The sequence below is a fragment of the Mixophyes fleayi genome, chromosome 1 (genome assembly GCF_038048845.1).
Source record: "Mixophyes fleayi isolate aMixFle1 chromosome 1, aMixFle1.hap1, whole genome shotgun sequence".
In the NCBI taxonomy this organism is placed as follows: Eukaryota; Metazoa; Chordata; class Amphibia; order Anura; family Limnodynastidae; genus Mixophyes; species Mixophyes fleayi.
Genome location: NC_134402.1, coordinates 403,211,606 through 403,231,525, shown reverse-complemented (window position 1 = coordinate 403,231,525; position 19,920 = coordinate 403,211,606). Strand labels below are relative to the sequence as shown.

At 40.1% G+C, this 19,920-nt stretch overlaps 1 protein-coding gene across 2 annotated transcripts in view; it reads left to right on the top strand.

Moving 5' to 3' along the window:
- The window catches only part of FBXL17 (F-box and leucine rich repeat protein 17), a 469,926-nt gene that overhangs the window by 5,779 nt on the left and 444,227 nt on the right, over positions 1-19,920 (top strand). For both annotated transcript variants that reach the window (XM_075181505.1, XM_075181509.1), the window contains exons 2-4: positions 1,101-1,223; positions 4,436-4,693; positions 7,367-7,498. In XM_075181505.1, coding sequence (XP_075037606.1) covers positions 1,101-1,223; positions 4,436-4,693; positions 7,367-7,498 — 513 coding nt within the window. The remainder of the gene's footprint in view (positions 1-1,100; positions 1,224-4,435; positions 4,694-7,366; positions 7,499-19,920) is intronic.

Below are 19,920 nucleotides of genomic sequence, written 5' to 3'. Positions count from 1 at the left end.
AACAGCATGTTATTGCCCCAAAGCTCAACATATTACCAGTCCGGAAGTCTTATAATTCCAAGCATTATATCCAAGATATAGCATGCAGTGGCCAGCAGCAGTTTTAAACAGAAAATGTATTGCTATATGATCACAGGTTTCATTCATTTAGTAAAATGCTCTTCTTGGGTGGTCTTTGGGCATCAGTCACATCCATCATAAGGCTTTCTCTAACATTAACACCTCATTAAACCCTCTGCGCACAGTCTGCTCCACGTTCTCTGGTTAGAGAACACAAACTGGTCCTGATATTGCTTAAAGTCTCTGTTACATACAGTACAACACCATTGACTATCCACCTGTGGCTGTCCCAAGGAGTAGTTGTCATTGATTTATTTTGCTGCACTTTGAGTTAAGTGGTTTAAGTTACTTGTAGAACTTTACAGTTTATCCTTGTTAGTAACATCACTGTTGATTGGATTGCCTGACACATTGGAGTGCTTCCATGGAATATAACTTGTGGCCCTATTGCCATATTTATGTATATTGAAGCAGTGGAGATTACTCAGATACACATATATGCAGTACAACAAAATGACACAATCTACACAAGTGAAGGAGCAAGACCAGGAAAGAGGATTAGTGTTACTATGAAATATAAATGATGGAAGACTAGGGCCAGATGCACTAATTTAAGACTGGATAGATCACATCATATTTATGATTCTTAATGTGCCTCCGCTGCCCTGGTGTCTGTCCTCCACCTGCTGGACACTGCATGGGTGGAATAAAACCGTTTGTATGCACTAGCCCTAGGGTTTCAGTTCCATTTCTCTTTCCTGCAAAACCCACACTGCAAGAGAATCACTATGAGACACAGTAATCAGGGATCAATGTGTAAGTTCCAGAGATCGCAGATTGTATGAAATCTGCATCCAGATTTGTTTTTTTGTGAAATGGTAATTGCTTATCTGTTTGTTTTGTTTTATTTATATTTTAACTTATTTACATATAAAAATATAGATACCAATGTGTTTTGTTTTGTTTGTTTTTTTAACAAAGATGGAAGATCTGGTGAACAGGAAATTATTGAAATGTTCTCTTTTTTTTTTTTCTCACAGATATTTTCTCACTTATCATTGAATGAACGTTGCCTTGCTGCATCTCTTGTCTGTAAATACTGGCATGACCTCTGCTTAGACTTTCAATTTTGGAAACAGTTGGATCTCAGCAGTCGTGAGCAGGTACAATCATACAAGCAAGAGTACAATTGTTTTTATACCTGTTTTACTGTAGAATGAAGCACTGGTAAGTAAAGAAAGTTGTAGCAGTCCTTCAGATAAAACACATTTTGAGAGTCGTCGTTTGCTGGCACCTATTATTATCCTCCTATGCCTGGTGTTTCACGTTGCTGTATAGAGGTTCACTGGTGACTGCACAATTCTGTTGTAGATTCATGCACGGTGGCTTAGTGGTTAGCACTTCTGCGTGGGTTTCCTACCACACTCAGTGTAATATCAATATTATAAACTCCATTAACCACTGACTGGATGCTTTAGCACCCCTTATTGAGTAGACCGATATTAATATTTCGGCGAATGCATGCTCAAAGGACTAGATATAGATATAGAGATAAATAAATGCACTTGGCGCTTCACTGGATATCTGATACAAATAAATTAAAATTCATATGAAGGTAAATCCCATATGTACATGTGGCAGCACTGCTTCAAAATTGGTAGGTTAGTCTAGAAAATGGTGTCAGAAGTAGATATGAAGTAGGCGCCTTCTTTAGATAGACATATTCAAATAATATGCGTACCAGAAAGATGATCGTAATAGACACTTCAAAGGTTGTGTTGAATTGATGATTCTTCTAGGTATCGGTGTCCTCTCAAGAACGTCCGGGAAGATCAGGTACTCTCACGAAAGAAACAGAAAAAAAAAATCACATAATAGTGTAATATTGTTTTAAAATTGGTAGATCTTTCTTAAATAAAACACTCTGCAATCAATCTGCGTACCAAAAGAATATAAATGTAGGCTTATCTGTATTATATTGTATCTTCTATCACAGGCACTGGATCTTTCAGCAGTTGTTATATATGATCCTTAATTATCAATATGTTGCAAGTCTGTCCTCGATCATTCATATTTATATTATATATCCCTTGGAGCGTGCATTTGCCGAAAATTTAATTATATGGTGTGTGTATTATAGATATAGATTTAGAGATAGATATATATGTGTATATATAGATAAATTTTATATATATATATATATTACACAGACACACACACTATGGCCTTATCTGTGTATGTTCTCCCCATGTTTTCGTGGGATTCCTTCCACACTCCAAAAACATACTGGTAGGTTAATTGGCTGCTATTAAATTGAACTTGGTCTCTCGGTCTGTGTGTATTTTAGGGAATGTAGACTGTAAGTTCCAATGCGGCAGGGACTGATGTGAGGGAGTTCTCTGTATAGTGCTGCGGAATTAGTGGCCCTTTATAAATAGCTGATGTATAAGATGGAGAGAGACCAGGGGCTTACTTAAGCTTGGTACACACTACACGGTTTTCGTCCAATAATCGGCTAAATCAGCCGACATACGACCGCTCGTTCAAAAGTCGGGTCAGTGTGTGCAGTGACACGATGGTCTAAAGTCTGGCCAAATGGGCGATTATCGTCTCATTTGGTTGGTCGGTACCGTTTAATATTTTCGTTCCAATCTCGTTTCCATTGTGTAGTGTGTATAAACTTCCGACCGATCCACAACAGTGAGTACGAAATTACAGTCATTGCTCACGACAACATGGATGTAAAAAGTTGCTAAAGGGACGTCCGCTCTTCCCTTTATCGTCCTAAACAAGCCTAGTGTGTATGCAGTCCATGGACTGAGCGATCGGACCATCGATCGCATGTAAAATCGATCGGCATAAAAAGTTGGTGGAATAGTCTGTAGTGTGTACCCAGCTTTAGACTTGCCCCAGATATTGTGACCTTCATGTCCCTTTTAAAACCCAAGGATGGTGATGCGGATTAATCATTTGTAAATAACGGCACATTTATTTAAAGCAAGTGTTCACAATATTGTCTGCTCGCTGGAATTGCTCATTTGTATGGATCTCATTTCAGATACTTAGAATTCTGAGCAATTGTTTACTCTGTTCATGCAGTTAATTACCACTTGTAAACTATGATGAAGAATGACTTGTTTATACAAGCAAGCCTCTTTTTAACTGCTAAAACAGCCTAAACATAAATTACTCCTGTCAGATGTCCCCTTCCATAGCAAAGGAGGAAATGCTGCTCAGTTTTTACAAAACGGTTTTGCTATCTTGGATTTAGTTTAGATTTGAGAAAAAAAATAGAAACCTCAAAACTAAAGTTTTATTTGAAAAGGATGTATTTATAAAACAAAAAGGTTTGCTAGCTTCTAATGATACCAATGGCGTTATCCATACAAAATCTCATACACACTTCATGGTGCTGGATATATTACAATAGGTCACTCGCCAGTGCAAAATCTAAATTAGAAACCATCTGTACACACCAGACTGTTGGATGTGGGGTGTTCTGTTCATCATTGTAATGTGTTATCCCACATTTGTAAGGAACGTGTTTTTTATATACAAGTGTACATTTATACCTATTAGAAACGCCACCCCCGAATGTCTCTTCCATGTTCTATGTACTGTTTTGTATTCCTTGTCCTACAAGTGTCCGGTTACAAATATAAACATCTGTGTAGACATAATTACAATGGGTTCAGTGGTAACTATACTGGATATAAATGTGCTCTTGTGTAAGTGATGTGATTGTTCTGGATGAACGTGGGGTATACCAATAAAAAGTTGACTAGAACACACAGCAAGCGTATGGTGTGCACCATAAGCTTCATATTTGGACAACAGTGATGCCTGAATTAGGGGTACTAATCTACCCACCCCTTCACAAGCTACGTGCATTGTGAGGAAGCCAATCACACATCTTGACAAAGAATGTGACTTTCCTTGGGGATATTGTAAATTGTAATATGTGATAAGAGTCTCCATGGAAATGTTAATAATTGCACATTTAAATGGGGAATTACTAAGCGAGAGAATGGAGCTATCTTTTGCATTCAAACTTGAAAAAAAAACATGAATTTGTCACAGTCCAGTCCACAATATTAACATCCGTGTTCATATACTTCCTTGTTATATGGTCTCTTGCTGTGGATGCTATAGATTCATGCTGGGGAGCATGCAGATTCTATGCAGAACCTGTGGAGGTGAGGATTTTACACAGGCAGAGGCATGAAAGCCGTTGTGGTCTGTGTTGGTATTATAATGATGCTATGTAAAGTTATTTTGTAGTGTACGTATGGTTTCTGTTGCTTTGCGCATTTACCGTTTGTGTTTATTTTTCTCTTTCTAGTTTTCCTTAAATAATTGATGATTTTCTTTACAGGTGAGAGATGGCTTACTAGAAAGAATTGCTTCCAGATGCTGGAAGATTTCAGAATTTAACATTTCAGACTGTCTAAATGTGACAGATGGCGGGATCTGCATGTTCGCCCAGAAGTGTTCAGGCCTGGTGAAATACACTGCGTACCGGTGTAAGCAGCTGTCTGACTTGTCGCTCATCTCCCTGGCCACCCATTGCCTTTCTCTGCAGAAAGTTCATGTTGGGAATCAGGACCGACTCACAGACGAGGCTCTGAAACAGGTGTGATCACTTTATATTTAGACATCATGCTTTAACTTTACAATACTGTTATGTCTAAAAGAGGATTTCTATTTATACTCCTTGTATGTATTTTTTTTCCCAACCCAGGTACCTGCTCAGGTAGAATCTGTTGTATTTGTTAGGTTGGTATAGATTGGCTCAGGCAACACTGAACCATAGTGTCTGCCAATGTTCAGACAGGATACCTTCTTCTAAACAGATATTCTGGCCTATATCATTAGCAGAACTGCAACTTTGGAGTCGTTCTATAATCAGCCCATTTTCATTACCATTGTTTTTCTGTCCTCTTTCTTGTCTGGACACATGCTTTTTGTTACGGCTAGTGGCTCCCGACATAAACTTTTAGAACATATCGTAAGAGGTCTTCACCTATAGCAGCTTTCTTTCCCGAGGAGCTAGTTACACTCGCAGTTACTCTGAGGCACCCAGGTCTTAACTCTAGCGTAGTAAAAGTTTATGTCCGGCTACTGTAGTGCAGAGGTAGGAAGCAAATAACCAGAACTTGACAGGAAGATATCAGGTATAGGCCAAAGGTCGTGTGTCAGTAGCAAGCAGTTTACTCTGGGCCAGGCCAAAAGGTTATGGCAGGTGTAGCAAGCAGGGAGAATCCAATAAGACAAAGCCAAAGGTCAGGAGCAATCTGAGTTCGAGCAGGGTCCAGAAACAAGTCAGGGGTCACATCAGAGATCAATCAGAATTCGGGCAGGGTATCCACAGGAAGCTGGAGCAGGTCAACTAATGTGTGGCACAAAACACAATAACCGGAAGGGAGACTAAGCCCTCCCTGCCTTAAATACATGAATGGACCAGTCGCAAAGAGGGCACTCAGGCTGCAATAAATATCCTCAGAAGGCTGTTAATTAATATTACTATACTACGTGTGCGCACCTGGCTGTCAGACAGCTTGCCAAGTGCAAAGACAGTGCAGATTGCATCCCAGTTGCCCTGGCAATGGCCGGGACGCTGAGGCTGGATGTGACGTCCTGGCTGTTCCCCTGGCAGCCAGAAGGGGAGACAGACAAGTCACCACGGCTTGTTACCCTTAGAGCTTTCATTGGAATGTAATGTAAGGTATTTTCATAAATGTACCTAATTCTGTGAGATCTATCTACATAATATTTTTGGTAGTTACTATCCAAGATAAACAAAAAAGATGGATTACATGAACACATTTCACTGCAATAAAACTATTTGTTAACATTTGTGGGTCACAATAGCTTTGTGTCAAGGCTCGCCAATTGTAAAATTTAGGATGCGTCGGCGCGGACAGAACACGGTATTCGTGGTAGGAGAGCGGTTCCCACTTTAGCCTAAGAGTCCATGCTCTGAACAAAGCAAGGATCGGAATAGATACTTTAGTAGGGAGTGGAAGCGCATGCTCAGTGTAGCCGCGATGTCCTTTTATAACATAGTCTTTCCTCTCTAAATGGCTCTGTAATGGGGCAATTTTATATATCTACCACTGCAAAAAGTCTCTTATCAGCTGAAGGCTTTTGGTTCCAGCTCTGATGCCAGTCCATAAGCAGAATGTAACCTAATCACAGAGTCAGTCAGTCAGGAATCTCCTTAGTGGTCACGTGACGCCAATGGATGAAGGGGGTTGGCGTTTGTGCTATGAAAGAGCAGTCTGAGAAGAGTTACAAAGCCTCTCTCTTCACTGCATCATAAACCATGTAACTCTGGATGCCATGACACTTGGCAAACTATAAATCATTAATAACAGCTTGAAGTAAAAGTTAAAAACTTCTTGGGGTAAATTTATCAAGCTGCGGGTTTGAAAAAGTGGAGATGTTCCCTATAGCAACCAGTCAGATTGTACTAAATAGAAGATAACTAGAATCTGATTAGTTGTTACAGGCAACATCCCCACTGTTTCAAACCCGTAGCTGGATAAATTTATCCACATGTGTCTTCTTACAGGTGATCATTGATGTGTAAAGAAAAATGTACAATTATTTATGGATTGCCGTTTAAAGCAATTTCTGTTTGTATAAGATAGCATAACATTATCTTTATTAGGCATGAAAATAATACTTAGACATGGGTTCAGTTAAAGACTAAAGCCACTTACAAGTTGAATGAATCTTTACTATTGGATGTGATTTAAATAGAATGAGTTTATTGTATTGACTTTTCTGTTCCATCCTGCAAAGTATATTAACTTTATCGTCCTGGTTTCCTTCTGTGCTTTTTAATTTTAAATGTATATAGTATAAATCATAGTGGTTTATATTATGTGCTTTCTGGGCACCAGGTAGTGTTGGTATGCTCTCTGCATAGGAGTCCAGAGAGCAGCCTTGTGTTGTATCCCAATCAACAAAAATCAGCAACATCAAATTGGTAAGATGAAGGCACAGCTAAATTGAACAGAATCATGCTGGAATTATAAAGGTGGTCATAAGCCTTCAGGTTCCTTACCGGGAATAGTGTTCCCATCTGTTTCGTTCTTATAAGTGGGTCTGATATATTAGAGTAGGCATGGTGTTTTAACACAGATTCTGGGTCAGGGAAGTGCATAATGTCTGCATAGTACAGATAGATGTTTCTCTGCTGATGGACTCTGCAGCCTGTTTGAATGTACCGAGTGTAAATAGAATGTGCTGAACCTTGTGTATTAATGCATTTCTTTATGCTGATGACCCTTTTCTACAGTTGGGTTCCCGGTGCAGAGATTTGAGAGATATACATTTCGGACAATGCTACAAGATCTCTGACGAAGGAATGATCGTTATAGCCAAAGGGTGTCCAAAGCTGCAGAAAATTTACATGCAAGAAAACAAACTAGTAAGTGCTTTTCAAAATTCCCAAGTCGCTTAATTTGCTTCAGGTTACACTGCAGCTTTAAAATCCTTTTCTTTTAGAATTGGTCTCTTGTAAAATTTCATGTCTGAAAGTATTTTATGGATATGTACAGTTTGTTGTCTTTGCCTCCTTGTAAAAAGACAAGTAACTTGTTAGATGCTACTAATGAGCTTTTTCCACTAGCGGAGTTTGATACCCACAGTGTGTAATTTACAGGTCCTAATTTTACTTTTAGATTGCTGACATTTTATTCCCATTATAGCACAGTACTGACTTTTTGGTGAGGGGAGTTTTGCAGTTGTTGTCATGCTTATAATGGGATAGTAATATGTTTATCTGCTGCGTCAGACCATGAATGTCTGTACACAAGCAGTAGTCTAAACGTACAGAAGTGTGCTGCTGTCCTCTTTTAATGTGATTATTGCACAGACAGTACGAACGCACTCTGTGGCAATATAATGCTCTTACAACAGATTGTGGTGTAGTGACCTTATTGTCAAAAGTAGCACAGGTGACTGCCTGGCTTAATGATCACTGTCCATCATTTCAACATAATTATAGTAGCTTCTCAGATGGTTAAGCCCATATAAAGTTTACTATTTACTTGTACTTCCTGGGTAAAGATAAAATGTAAATTGTAACTGTTTTTCACAGTTCATTTTATCTGGGAACATATTGTGTAAGTAACCTTCATTACAGGCGTTCTGAAGTTCTAATTATATACAGTCTGCTGGTAGTACTGTGTGTGGTATTAGGACAACTGCACTCATAGGGCTCACCATAGACCTGTTGATCTTACTGCTATACTACAGAGAGACCAGGTTTGACCATACACTTATATACACCTATACATGTGACTAAACAGAGACTTTCTGCCATTAGGCGGCTGGATAAACAACTGGACCTGACAGCATTGTTCCTTCTTCCGCATGATGACTCTGTACACAGATAGATGTGGTCCAACCACATTTACCTTCTGTCTTGTCCAACATTTGATCAGATGTTGGTCGACATTGGCAGTCTCTCAATACCTAGACACACTACGATATACCACCAGTAATGTTTAAAACTGCTTAATTGGCTGCCGAAATTGCTGAATGTAGGATCTCCTTAAATGCCAAATGCCTCCATTTTGACCAATGTATGGGTTTAGCAATCGGGCTGAGTGACTGTATGTTTTTGTTTTTTTTTGTTGTGTTTTTGTTCTGTGTGTGTGTGTGTGTGTGTGTGTGTGTGTGTACATGTAATCTTTTGGGTTGTAGAAAAGGTGGAGGGAACACTGGGTGAGGGGGAATTCGAGGTGGATAATGTGCCAAAGAAGATGCTGTCATTGGGTCACACACAGTCCCATAAGTCTGGGAGTCTGTTTGTCCAGCTTGTGTTGAAGTACATGTTGGATGTTTCTCCTCTGTGTGTGGCTGACAGGTTACAGCATCCTGCAGTAAATTATAAGTGAGTGTCCTCTGAACTGGGTTTCTGATATTAAGTGTTGGCAAAATCAGTTCCTAGATATGTGGGTGCAAGTGTGGATGTCTAATCCCATTGTGTTGTGAATAGTGGGGCAATCTGTAAACGCATCAGAACGCATACAGTATTCCTGATGAAGCTGTAGGGTGGCACCTCCTCTAGCGATCTTCTCAGTTCCTCACCTAACCTGGTCCTCTCTGGTATATTGGTCCGGACAGCTAATGCTATATTTACCACAATATTTAACAGTGCTGACTTGCAGTCTGTGTAGGGACGCTTATACTACTTGTAACTAAAAAGTGGTATAACCCCCACCTTATATCTTTGTATCAGCTTAACTTGCATGGGTGGTAAAACAGTGGTATAGAGAAACCCCTGTCTTAGTCCTTGTCCATTTTTAGATGAGAAGTTTCCATGGTATCTACTGGCCTAAGCTTACATTGTAGCTAGTAGTACAGAACTACACCGTCAGGTGTGCTACAGCTTAAACAGTAAAACCACTGAGGTACAGCGTTCTACTGCCAATATTGTAGGTTTGCGGCTAAAAACAAGGTTTAATGAAAGCCAGTTATTTGACAGTGACCATGTCCTTGAATGGGTTAATAGTATAACTTTGGTATTTCTGTAAATCAAATATATCCTTGTTAACAGAATTAATTCTAGCACTTAATTGAAAAATAAGAAAACTTCTTTCTCAGGATTGATTGCATTTCAAGACTGTACATGCAGTCAGATTTAATCCTGAAACTGTGAATCAAAGTAACTGCTATTGGTGGGTTCCAGTGTAACACGTTCTGCTTTACAAATAGCTGTCACCCGCTGCTGCTCAAATGATTTCTTCCTGTCTTCTGCATAGTTACTGGCCCAAACTTTATTTTTCTTTTTTCGTATGTGTTTTCTTTGCCTTTTTATCTACAGGACACAAAGGTTTCTTAAAAAGATGTGGTTATTTTTCAGTTACATATATTGAACAACACAGTGCAGTAAGTGCATAAAATACTGTATACTTTTATAAATGAATATGTGTATCTGATCTTATGTATTGGCTCTATCATTATTAATGTTGGTGACACTGATTTATGCTAGGAAGTGTATGTTTGCTCTCTCCTTGCATGTGGTCATAATATACTTGTGTCCTAGAGCACTGAAACATCATGCTGCTCTCTCCTATTACACCCATGATTCTCTCCATCTTCACATTAGTCACACACAGGAGAAAGTGCATGTCAGGTTTATGGGGGCTCGCCATATTTACTATTGTTATTATTATTATTATTATTATTATCGTAGATTTGTAAGGCTACACAGTGTTCCGCAGCGCTGTACAGTAGGGAAGACAGACATACATAAAACAGGGACATACCTAAAACAAGGACTTACAATTCAGACAAAATAAATGCATATGTGAAAACAAAGGGTATGGAGGACCCTGCTCATTAGGGAGCTTACATTCTAAATGTAAGAGGGCACAAATGAAACGAGTGTGGCTTAGAGTAGAGATTGGGACAGCTGTGAGGGTTTGTTAGTGTGAATAGTATCATCATGGATAAGGTAAGATTTAAAATAAAGAGATGGGTTTTTAGAGAACGTCTAAAGATTTTAGGGTTGTGGGAAAGCCTGATTGGATGTAGGAGGGAGACGAGACAAGGCGCAGGTCTGAGATAGATCTAAGAGTTCTGGAGGGGAGAGTATTTTGATAAGAGTTTTGAGGTGTATGAAGGGGTGGTAGTGTTGAGGGCTTTGTAGGTAAAAGTGAGTAATTTGAATTGGATCCTGGAGGACACAGGGAGCCAGTGTACAGATTTACAAAGTGATGAAGCTTATGTGAGCAGTGAGAGAGGAAGATCAGTCTTGCAGCAACATTTAGGATGGATTGAAGTGTGGGTATATGGGTGTCTGGAATGCCAGATAGCAGGAGGTTGCAGTAGTCAAGACGGGAGATAATGAGAGAGTGGATAAGAGGTTAGGTAGCATCTTGGCAATGTTTTTAAGGTGGAATAGAAGGACCTGGAGAGAGTCTGGATGTGAGGAATAAAGCATAGGGCGGACTCAAGTGTGACACCAAGGCAGCTGGCTTGGGAGACTGAGGAAATTGTAGTGTTATTGACAGTGATGGATATTTGAGGGGAGGTGGTGATTCTGGCAGGAGGGAAGATAATAAGCCCTGTTTTGGATATATTAAGCTAGCGTTGGGACTTCTATGGCGATAGCTAAAACACAGTTGGTTACACGAGATGCAGAAGGAGAGAGGTCAGGGGAAGAGATATAGATTTGGGTGTCATCAGCGTAGAGGTGGTATTGGAGACTGAATGAGTGAATTAGTGCTCCCAAGAGAAGAGGGTGTACATTGAAAAAGTAAAGGGCCAAGAACAGAGCCTTGTGGGACCCCAACAGATAGTGGGAGTGGAGGGGAGGATGTGCCAGAGGTAGAAACACTAAAGGAGCGGTTTGATAGGTAGGAAGTGAACCAGGAAAGAACTGTGTCACAAAGACCAATGTAGTGAAGGGTGTGTAAGAGAAGAGGGTCATCAACATTATTAAAGGGGGAAGAGAGGTCCAGTTTCAGTGGAATGGTGGGGACAGAAGCCTGATTGCAGAGATTTGAGAATGGAGTGAGATGAAAGTGAGACAGGCGTGTGTACATTAATTGCTCTAGTAGTTTAGAGGCAAAGGGGAGGAGGGAAATAGGGTGGTAGTTAGAGAGAGGCTGAATGGATAGATGGTTTCTTTAGAATTGGTGAGATGAGCGCATGTTTAAAGGAGGATGGAAATGTTGTGTCCGTGGAAAAGAGACTAGTTATAGAGGTGAGGTTGGCATGCAGTGAAGGAGTAGGCGTGTAGATGTTGGGAGGGAATAGGATTGATATAACAGGTTGTAGGGTGAGATCATATGAGTGTAGAGACTTTGGGCAGCACGGTGGTTTAGTGGTTAGCACTTCTGTCTCAAAGCGCTGGGGTCATGAGTTTGATTTCCAATCATGGCCTTATCTGTGTGGAGTTTGTGTGTTCTCCCCGTGTTTGTGTGGGTTTCCTCCAGGTGCTCTGGTTTCCTCCCACACTCCAAAAACATTCTAATAGGTTAATTGGCTGCTATCAAAATTGACCATAGTATTTCTCTCTGTCTTTGTGTCTGTGTGTGTGTATGTTAAGGAATTTAGACTGAAGGCTCCAATGGGGCAGGGACTAATGTGAGTGAGTTCTCTGTACAGCGCTGCAGAATTAGTGGCGCTATATAAATAGCTGCTGCTGATGACTATGTCTTTAGTTACTGAAGAGAATGAAATAATGGTGAGTTGGTGAGTTTAGGTGAAGGTGGGTAGAGTGGGTGCAGAGTGTGGAATTTGACATGAGAAAATAGCTTGTTGAATGGTGTTGATTTTGTCTTTGAAGTAGATGGAAAAGTCATGGGCTGGGGGAGGAGGTGCAGGTGGGCAGAGAATTGAGTTGAAGGTGACAAAGAGGCGACATGGGTTAGAAGAAGGGGTAGATATTAGAGAATTGAAGAATGTTTTGCAATTTATAGGGCAGTGCTTTAAGATGAAAGGATGAATTTATAGTGGAGGAAATCGGGGTACTGACGAGATTTCCTTCAGTGGCGTTCTGCAGTGCGGGAGCACTTTGCAGGTAGCGGGTCTGTTTCTTGTGCCATGGTTGGGGTTTGGTTCGTTGGAGACTGTATGTGGTAGCTGGAGCTGCAATGTCTAGGACTGAAGTGCTTTGTTGCAGGACAATGCAGACATAGGGGAAAATAGTCGTTTTAGTGAAGATTAGAAGTGGATTGGGTTAAGAGTACTTATGTGTCAGTATATACATGTGGATTTGGGTGTAGGGGGGGAGTGTGTGAGGTAAGGTGAGGCTGAAGGAATGGAAGTTGTGTTTAGAGAAGGGAATGCTAAATTGATGAAACTAGAGATGGAGCAGTAGCGGGAGAAGACAAGGTCAAGGGTGTGTCCATCACAGTGGGTGGGAGATGAAGTCCACTAGGAGAGACCAAAAGAGGAAGAAAGTGAAAGAAGTTTAGTGGTAGAAGAGACAGTGGGATTATCAATGGGAATGTTGAAATCACTTAGTATGAGAATAGGCAGGTCAAAGGATAGGAAATAAGTGAGCCAGGCCGTAATGTTGTCAAGAAATTGGGAAACTGGACCTGGAGGGCAATAAAATGACAGCAACTCAAAGGTGGAGAGGATAATATAGATGGATAATGTGGACTTCAAATGAGGAGAATGAGAGTAAGGATTCAGAGGGTATGACTTAGAAGATGCAGCTTGGAGACAGTAGAATGTCTTCTCCCACCACCTTGTCAGTATCTGGGGTATGGCTGAGGGAGTGTCCCCCATAGGACAGAGCTGCAGGGGATGTAGTGTCAGAGGAGGTGAGCCAAGTTTCAGTAATGGCAACCGCGTTCTCTCCAGAAAATTTTACCAGCCGGGTGGCATCAAAAAGTAGCCGGGTGGGGGCCTTTGCTCAAATTAAATGTTGAAATCCTAACCTTATATTGTTTTAACCTCTAGATTAACATTTTATACAAGTTAACCCGTGCATGATACTCATGCATTCTAGTCAAATCAAGCTACTTAAGGTGTTAAAAAGGTTCTTGTCATGCATTTGGGGCTAGGCCAGGCCTCCTCAGGGAAAGAGCGTTACTTCCCAACGTAAGCGCCCTTTTTTAACGTGGTTTTGTCCACATGTCACCACCTCATCATTCTTCTCCATCACCTCATCCTTCATCTTCATCGCCACATCCTTAATCTCCATCGTCTTACTGTTCTAAAACCTCTCGATACACAACGTTTCTGCTAAACACCTTATCCTTGCAATTCTATTTGCCTTTCTTTCCTGCTCTCGCATCTGGTCATTCTGACTCTCTCTTAAGTGTCTCATTGCAATTCTATTTGCCTCTCTTTCCTGCTCTCGCATATCTTCACTCTGACTCTTTCTTGATTTGCACATTTGGGCAGTTTTCGCCCTTCGCCTCTATTCTTTATTTGCATATTTTTTTGACCTCCCCATTTAAATAAGAATAAAAAAATAAAAATAAGATAATGAATTTGTTTGCTATTGTTTGATAGTGAGGGCTATAGAAGTTGGATTGTGGTTTATATTTTGCGGACTTATTAGTACAGCGTGAGTAGTAATTTTTGCCGACTTGTTAGGAAGGCGTGAGTAGTAATAGTAGGTGTTTGGCAAATTGTTAGGAAGGCGGGTAGTACAGTAATGATGTCCATGCATATGGTGCTTTCATCAGGTTTCTTCACTGTGTTAGGTATACTACGCATGTGTGTTCATGAGGTAAAATTACCTCACGAAAAAGAGTTTGAGCCCTTTACTACCCCTCCCACAGGGGGAAGGGGGGGATGATGGAAGTTAACTGATTTCACTATTATAATTTTTTTTGTCAAGTATTGTCAGTATACCAAATTTCAGGTCAATTGGATGAGCCCTTTCTGAGAAAATAGTTTTTTCCGCACACACACTCCGCTAGGCTTATATATATTAGATATTCTCTTCTTCTTAGAGGCCCAGTCGTCTGCAGCTTTTTCATAATCAAAGGCTATAGGATCTGTTCCCTAATAAATCAGCATCAGATTGTGCTCTCCCTTATGCAATTCCTTAAACAGGTTTTAATTTGTTTTAGAGTAGAAAATCATGTGCCCAGATACTGCACAAATGCTATTTGGACAATAATAATTTTTCAAGTAGCCAGATAATCCACAAATGCTGGCTGTACATAAAAGACCCCCCAAGTAAGAATCACTGTCTTTAAGGTTTACCAGCAAATGAACTGGCAAACGCACACTTTCTTTTATACAGGTGCCCTCCCCCTTCCCCTGAAGTTTGACAACCCCCTCGTGACACGATATTGACACTCCACCTGTGATCCCATATTGACACCCCCCCCTCGGTTTCCCATATTCACATACACACACACTCCCCCACCCCCTGCAAAAATATCCTGCCACCCGGCACCTGGTACTCGCTACTCACTGTGACGAGTCGACCGACAGACAGTGACTCTTGCCGCCTGGCACTCGTGATGCGACCGAAAGTTGCGCTGACCTTACACATCACATGAGTGCCAACCAGCAAGGGTCACTGCCTGTCACATGGCGTAGTGAGTGCATTGTGCCAGGCGGCAGGGTATTTTTTCCGGGTGGAGCGCCTGACAAATAAAACGTGGAGAGAACACTGAGCAAGGGGATTTAGAAATGAATAAATAATGAATGGATGTAAGTTTGTTACAAACCGATCTGGTGTTCCATAGCGCACAGGAGAAGGGAAGAGAGGGTAGTGGAGATATGTGGATAAGGTTTGCAAGGACAAGGTGAGTGGAAAGGATTGGGATGGAGCGAGCAATGTGAACGGAGAATGGGGATTGTATGGGGTCCAGGGTTAGGTGAGATGTCGCCAACAGCCATGAGAAGGAGCAGGGTGAGGAAGAGGACATGCTAGGAGGATTTGTGGGTGTATTTGTATTTATGTAGACTGGTGAGTGTGGTGGGTGCAGGTGACAAAACAGTTCATGTGTGCAGACTAGGGAGGAGGGAAGTAGTGAGGGGGTAATAATTATAGTGGAGGGAGAAATAGGTTGGTGGAGAGAGAAGAGAAGTTTGGGGAGAAGTGTGACGATAGTAAATAGGAGACAGTGTAAATTGAGTAGGTGCATGATGTAGAGATGTGAATGAATGTGTATTACCTGGGGTAGGTAATGAGAGAGTGGAAAGAAACAATTGACCCGAATGGGGCAGGGCAAGGGAAGAGGTGAAGGGTACTTTACTGCCTCCTGGCAGGGGCGAATGGAGTAGGCAGTAGGCTCTGACACGACGAAGTCCAGGATACTAATGGTTGGCTGCAGAGGGTCCAGCAGCCAAACAGAGATGGTAACAGCAAACACAACTGAGCTCAGACGGTAGCTGAACAGATAATCATCATCATCATTTATTTATATAGCGCCAGCAGATTCCGTAGCGCTTTACAATTGTGAACAAACATTAATAAAACAATACTGGGTAATACATACAGACAGAGAGGTAAGAGGGCCCTGCTCACAAGCTTACAATCCAACAGATGAAGAAACAGCAATGACAGAGCTCTGTGAGTCCTACAGCTGCATAGAGATGGTAGTTCAGTAGATCTTTCGGTATGAAGTCGATCCTCAGCGCTGCTGTGACGTTTGCCAACAGTATTCAGAAATATCCAAAGCTATACTAATTAGTTATTTCTTTCACCTTTTTATGTTGTAATTTCCTCATTGAACACACTAATGTGTTCTTATGTTAATCTTCTGTCCATTGTACGTTTAGTTGCTTACTTTTTTTTATTTTTTTTATAATACTTAATGCACACAGTTCTCTAAGTTGGCTGTGCCCAAGTGCGTAGTGGGGAAGGTATTTAGCACCTGTCCTGTTTGTTGTTTACCTGTAAACTGGGTCCTCCATTAAGAAGATATAGTTTTTATATTTACTGTTTTTTTTTTTTTTTACTTTTTTATTTTATTTTTTTAGCAAAAAAAAATCTATTCACCTTCTATCCATTTTCAGAAGAGCCTCTGCTTCTTTCCTGATGGCACCAGCTGAGGTTACTGTGTAGGTCTTCTTCATAGTAACACGGCAAAGAGATCACTTATCTGCAGAAACTACAGACTGCTCCAACTGCTTATAGTGCTGCAAGTGGTCCCTGATAGTGCTATACAGGTACTTCTGTATACTGATCCCAGCTCTATAGATAATATCCTGAGATTAAACATTTAATAAAACAAAAATAGATTTCTCCACCGTGCTCAAAAAACCCCAAATGATTTGCAGATAACTTAATGACTCCATTAATTGTCCTTTTGTTCTGCTCCTGTAATAAACCAATTTTTATTACTTGAAGATTTGTCTCCTCTAGGTGGCAGTATAGTATCAGATTGTGGTTATTTGCCTTAAATATTACTTGAGAACATTCAATAAATGAGGTTTTTTTTTTGTTTAACTTTATTTGTTATCATTTTTATAGGCAATCTATATGTTTGCTAACAATATAAATCATCTCTACAAACATATGCTTGCATTGAAGATTTAAAAAAAAATAAAAAAAAAAAAATTAAATGAAAAATAATATAACTACGGTATGTATGATGCTGCAATTTGCTCATTACTGGTAGAAGAAAGGACATGTTGATTTATTTGTGTGTGGACATAAAAGCTTCTGTTTCCAGTGATTTGTGACTAACCGTTTTGCTACATTAAGCATCTGTGGGGCCAGTTCATCTTCATATCTTTTAAGACCTTGAATCTATAGGCCCAAGAGAGAGGACAAGGCCTCTAAGAATCACATGCACCATCCATGCCCTGTCTTACCTCATAGTAAAATATAGCATGCAACAGTCATAGAGAGAATCACTGCCTACCTAATAAAAGTCCTAAGTTTGTGGGGACGTTGGTTTCTATTTACACAGTCCGGAACCTTCCGTGGGCTCTTCTACCTATTTCAAATTATAGGTATAGGTATATTATCCTTTTTTGTTCTAGCAAGTATCTAACCACCAGTCACCCCTTGCCACGTACACACCCTCCCACGCCATATCTTCCCCTGCACCCTGTCTGTCCTTAGTAACATCCACTCAAACCAGTTATTTTTGGTTTACCATCAATATACTATGAATGTTATATTATAAAATTGTAAAATGGATCTAGGTTTCCAGTACAACTGCATTGTGTCATTTGTAAATGTTCATATATTGTAATGCACCCGTATTTCTCCTTTCAACTGGAATAAACTATTTATTTTAAAACAACGAAAATGGAAATTCCCATTACACCCATGATTCTCTCCATTTTCACATTAGTCACACACAGGGGAAAGTGCTGTATATTGGGTTCAAGAGTGCTCATCACATTCACTTTTATAGTAATTGGTTAATTATTTCTGTCACGTTTTTGTGTTCTGGTTTCCTCATTAAACACCCCAGTAAATGATAGATTTTTGTCCATTGTACATTTAGTCGTTTATTTTCCTCCTGTTTTAAAATGCTTAACTCTATACTGCACACAGTTCTCTAAGTTGGTCACACAACTGTGTGATATGTGAAAGGTATTCAGCTTGTTACCTGCTGTTGTACACTGGGTCCTCCACTTAGAACATAGTTTTTTTTACTTACTGTTTTTTGCTTGTTTCTTTTATTGTACAAAAAATCCATTCACCGTCTATCGTCTATTTTCAGTAAATTCAGCAAAACGTGTTAAGTGCCTAATGTCAGAAATGCTGTTGGTGTGACTGTCTATGGCCACACAAATGTCTTGACGGTTACTGTTATTGAGTATGTGCAGTAAAGCAAGTATATTTTCTTCAGAAATTAAAGGGAGCTTGTACCATGTATAATCATATACTTTCTCTGTAGAATCTCTCTCATATTTTGTTAAAAGTTTGCAGACTTGTATTTAACCTGTTTGAGCTTCCCCTTGGCAGATCACTTCATTTGTTTGCAGAACACATGTGCAAACAGGACTGTATATCTGGTCTCTGTGCGTCAGGGAAAACCTGCAATTCTTAAGGTCACTGTTAATGATAATTTAAGAATATAGGTGTTTGTGAGTGCTGAGAGTTCCATATGGCTTCTGTAGTGCTAGGGCCATTAGGATGGTGCATTGGCTGATCAGGGGATAGTACTATGTATGAGTTTTGTCAGGAAGTCGGTATTTATTCATGTATTCAATGTGTGCTAACGTCTCTATCACTGTAAAAATCTTGAGGTCTATATAATAAGCATAGTGACCAATCCTGGAATGTTTTGTCGCATTCACTTCCCCAACTGAGGTGACCCATGTTGCTACTGCCTACATTTGTCAGTCTTATTCAGGAGCTCATCACTACAGAAAACAGGAGAACACTGGCACTATTCCAACCTCTGTTCTTCGTGTAAAGTCTTAGGGCCTGATTCTTTAGGGAACGTGAGCCCCGTTGTGTGCTGTATTTTGCATGAAATTGATCTGCGCATTCTCAGATACTAATTTTACTGCAGTGACGCAAGTGCATCCAACTCAAATGTAAATGACCCTTCTGGCAGCCTACGTTGTGAGGGAGGAAACGGGCGTGTGCATTTGGCAGTGTACGGTAAGGGCACATCCTTCTGGTTCAAGCTCCGTGATGACTGATATATATGTATGGCAGAACATGTTTTATGTTAAGATCAACTGTAAAAATCCTTTTTTTATGTACAGTCGACATGTACAAATTCTTGATATATGTATTTATAATTTTTTTTGGGGTGTTTTTATTAATGATTATAGTATTTTTTTCCCCCCATGAGATCTGATGGGACTTTATATTGCACATATGCATTGTTCATATCCTGTAGTGTGTTGTGCTGTATAGCAAGAGTGTACTTGTACCCATGTTCATATGTAAACATCTCTTGAGATCCTCGTCTACTTGAATACGGGTGTAGGTGAAATTTTGGGCTGTTTTTTGTTTTTTAAAAAAAGCAAAACAAAAAACCGCCAATTGAGTTCTCTTTGCGTTCCTTGATGAATCAGGCCCTTAAAATGTTCAGTGGTGGTGAACTTGCTTTTTAACATTGAGTAAAGCATTTATAGAATAAAAAGAGGGTAAATAGAAATACGTTTTTCTGGCATTCGGCTGCTGACAGATTTTGCCTTATCACTGTTTTCAGTCTTTCGTTCTATGTATTTTCCGAATAAATAAATGTGTGATATTTTGTAATTTGAAAACATCCCGAAGTTCAGAGCCATACTTCTAGGCTAATTAGCTTATGACAAAATGAACCCGTGTTTTAGGAAATATAGATTGTAAGCTCCACTGGGGCAGGGGCTGAGGTTAATGATTAAATATTCTCTGTAAAGCGCTGTGTAATATGAGGCACTATGTAAATAACTGGTAATAATAACCATTGCAGCCGGTCTATGACTTTTACATAGAGCTCTGCTGGACAGCTA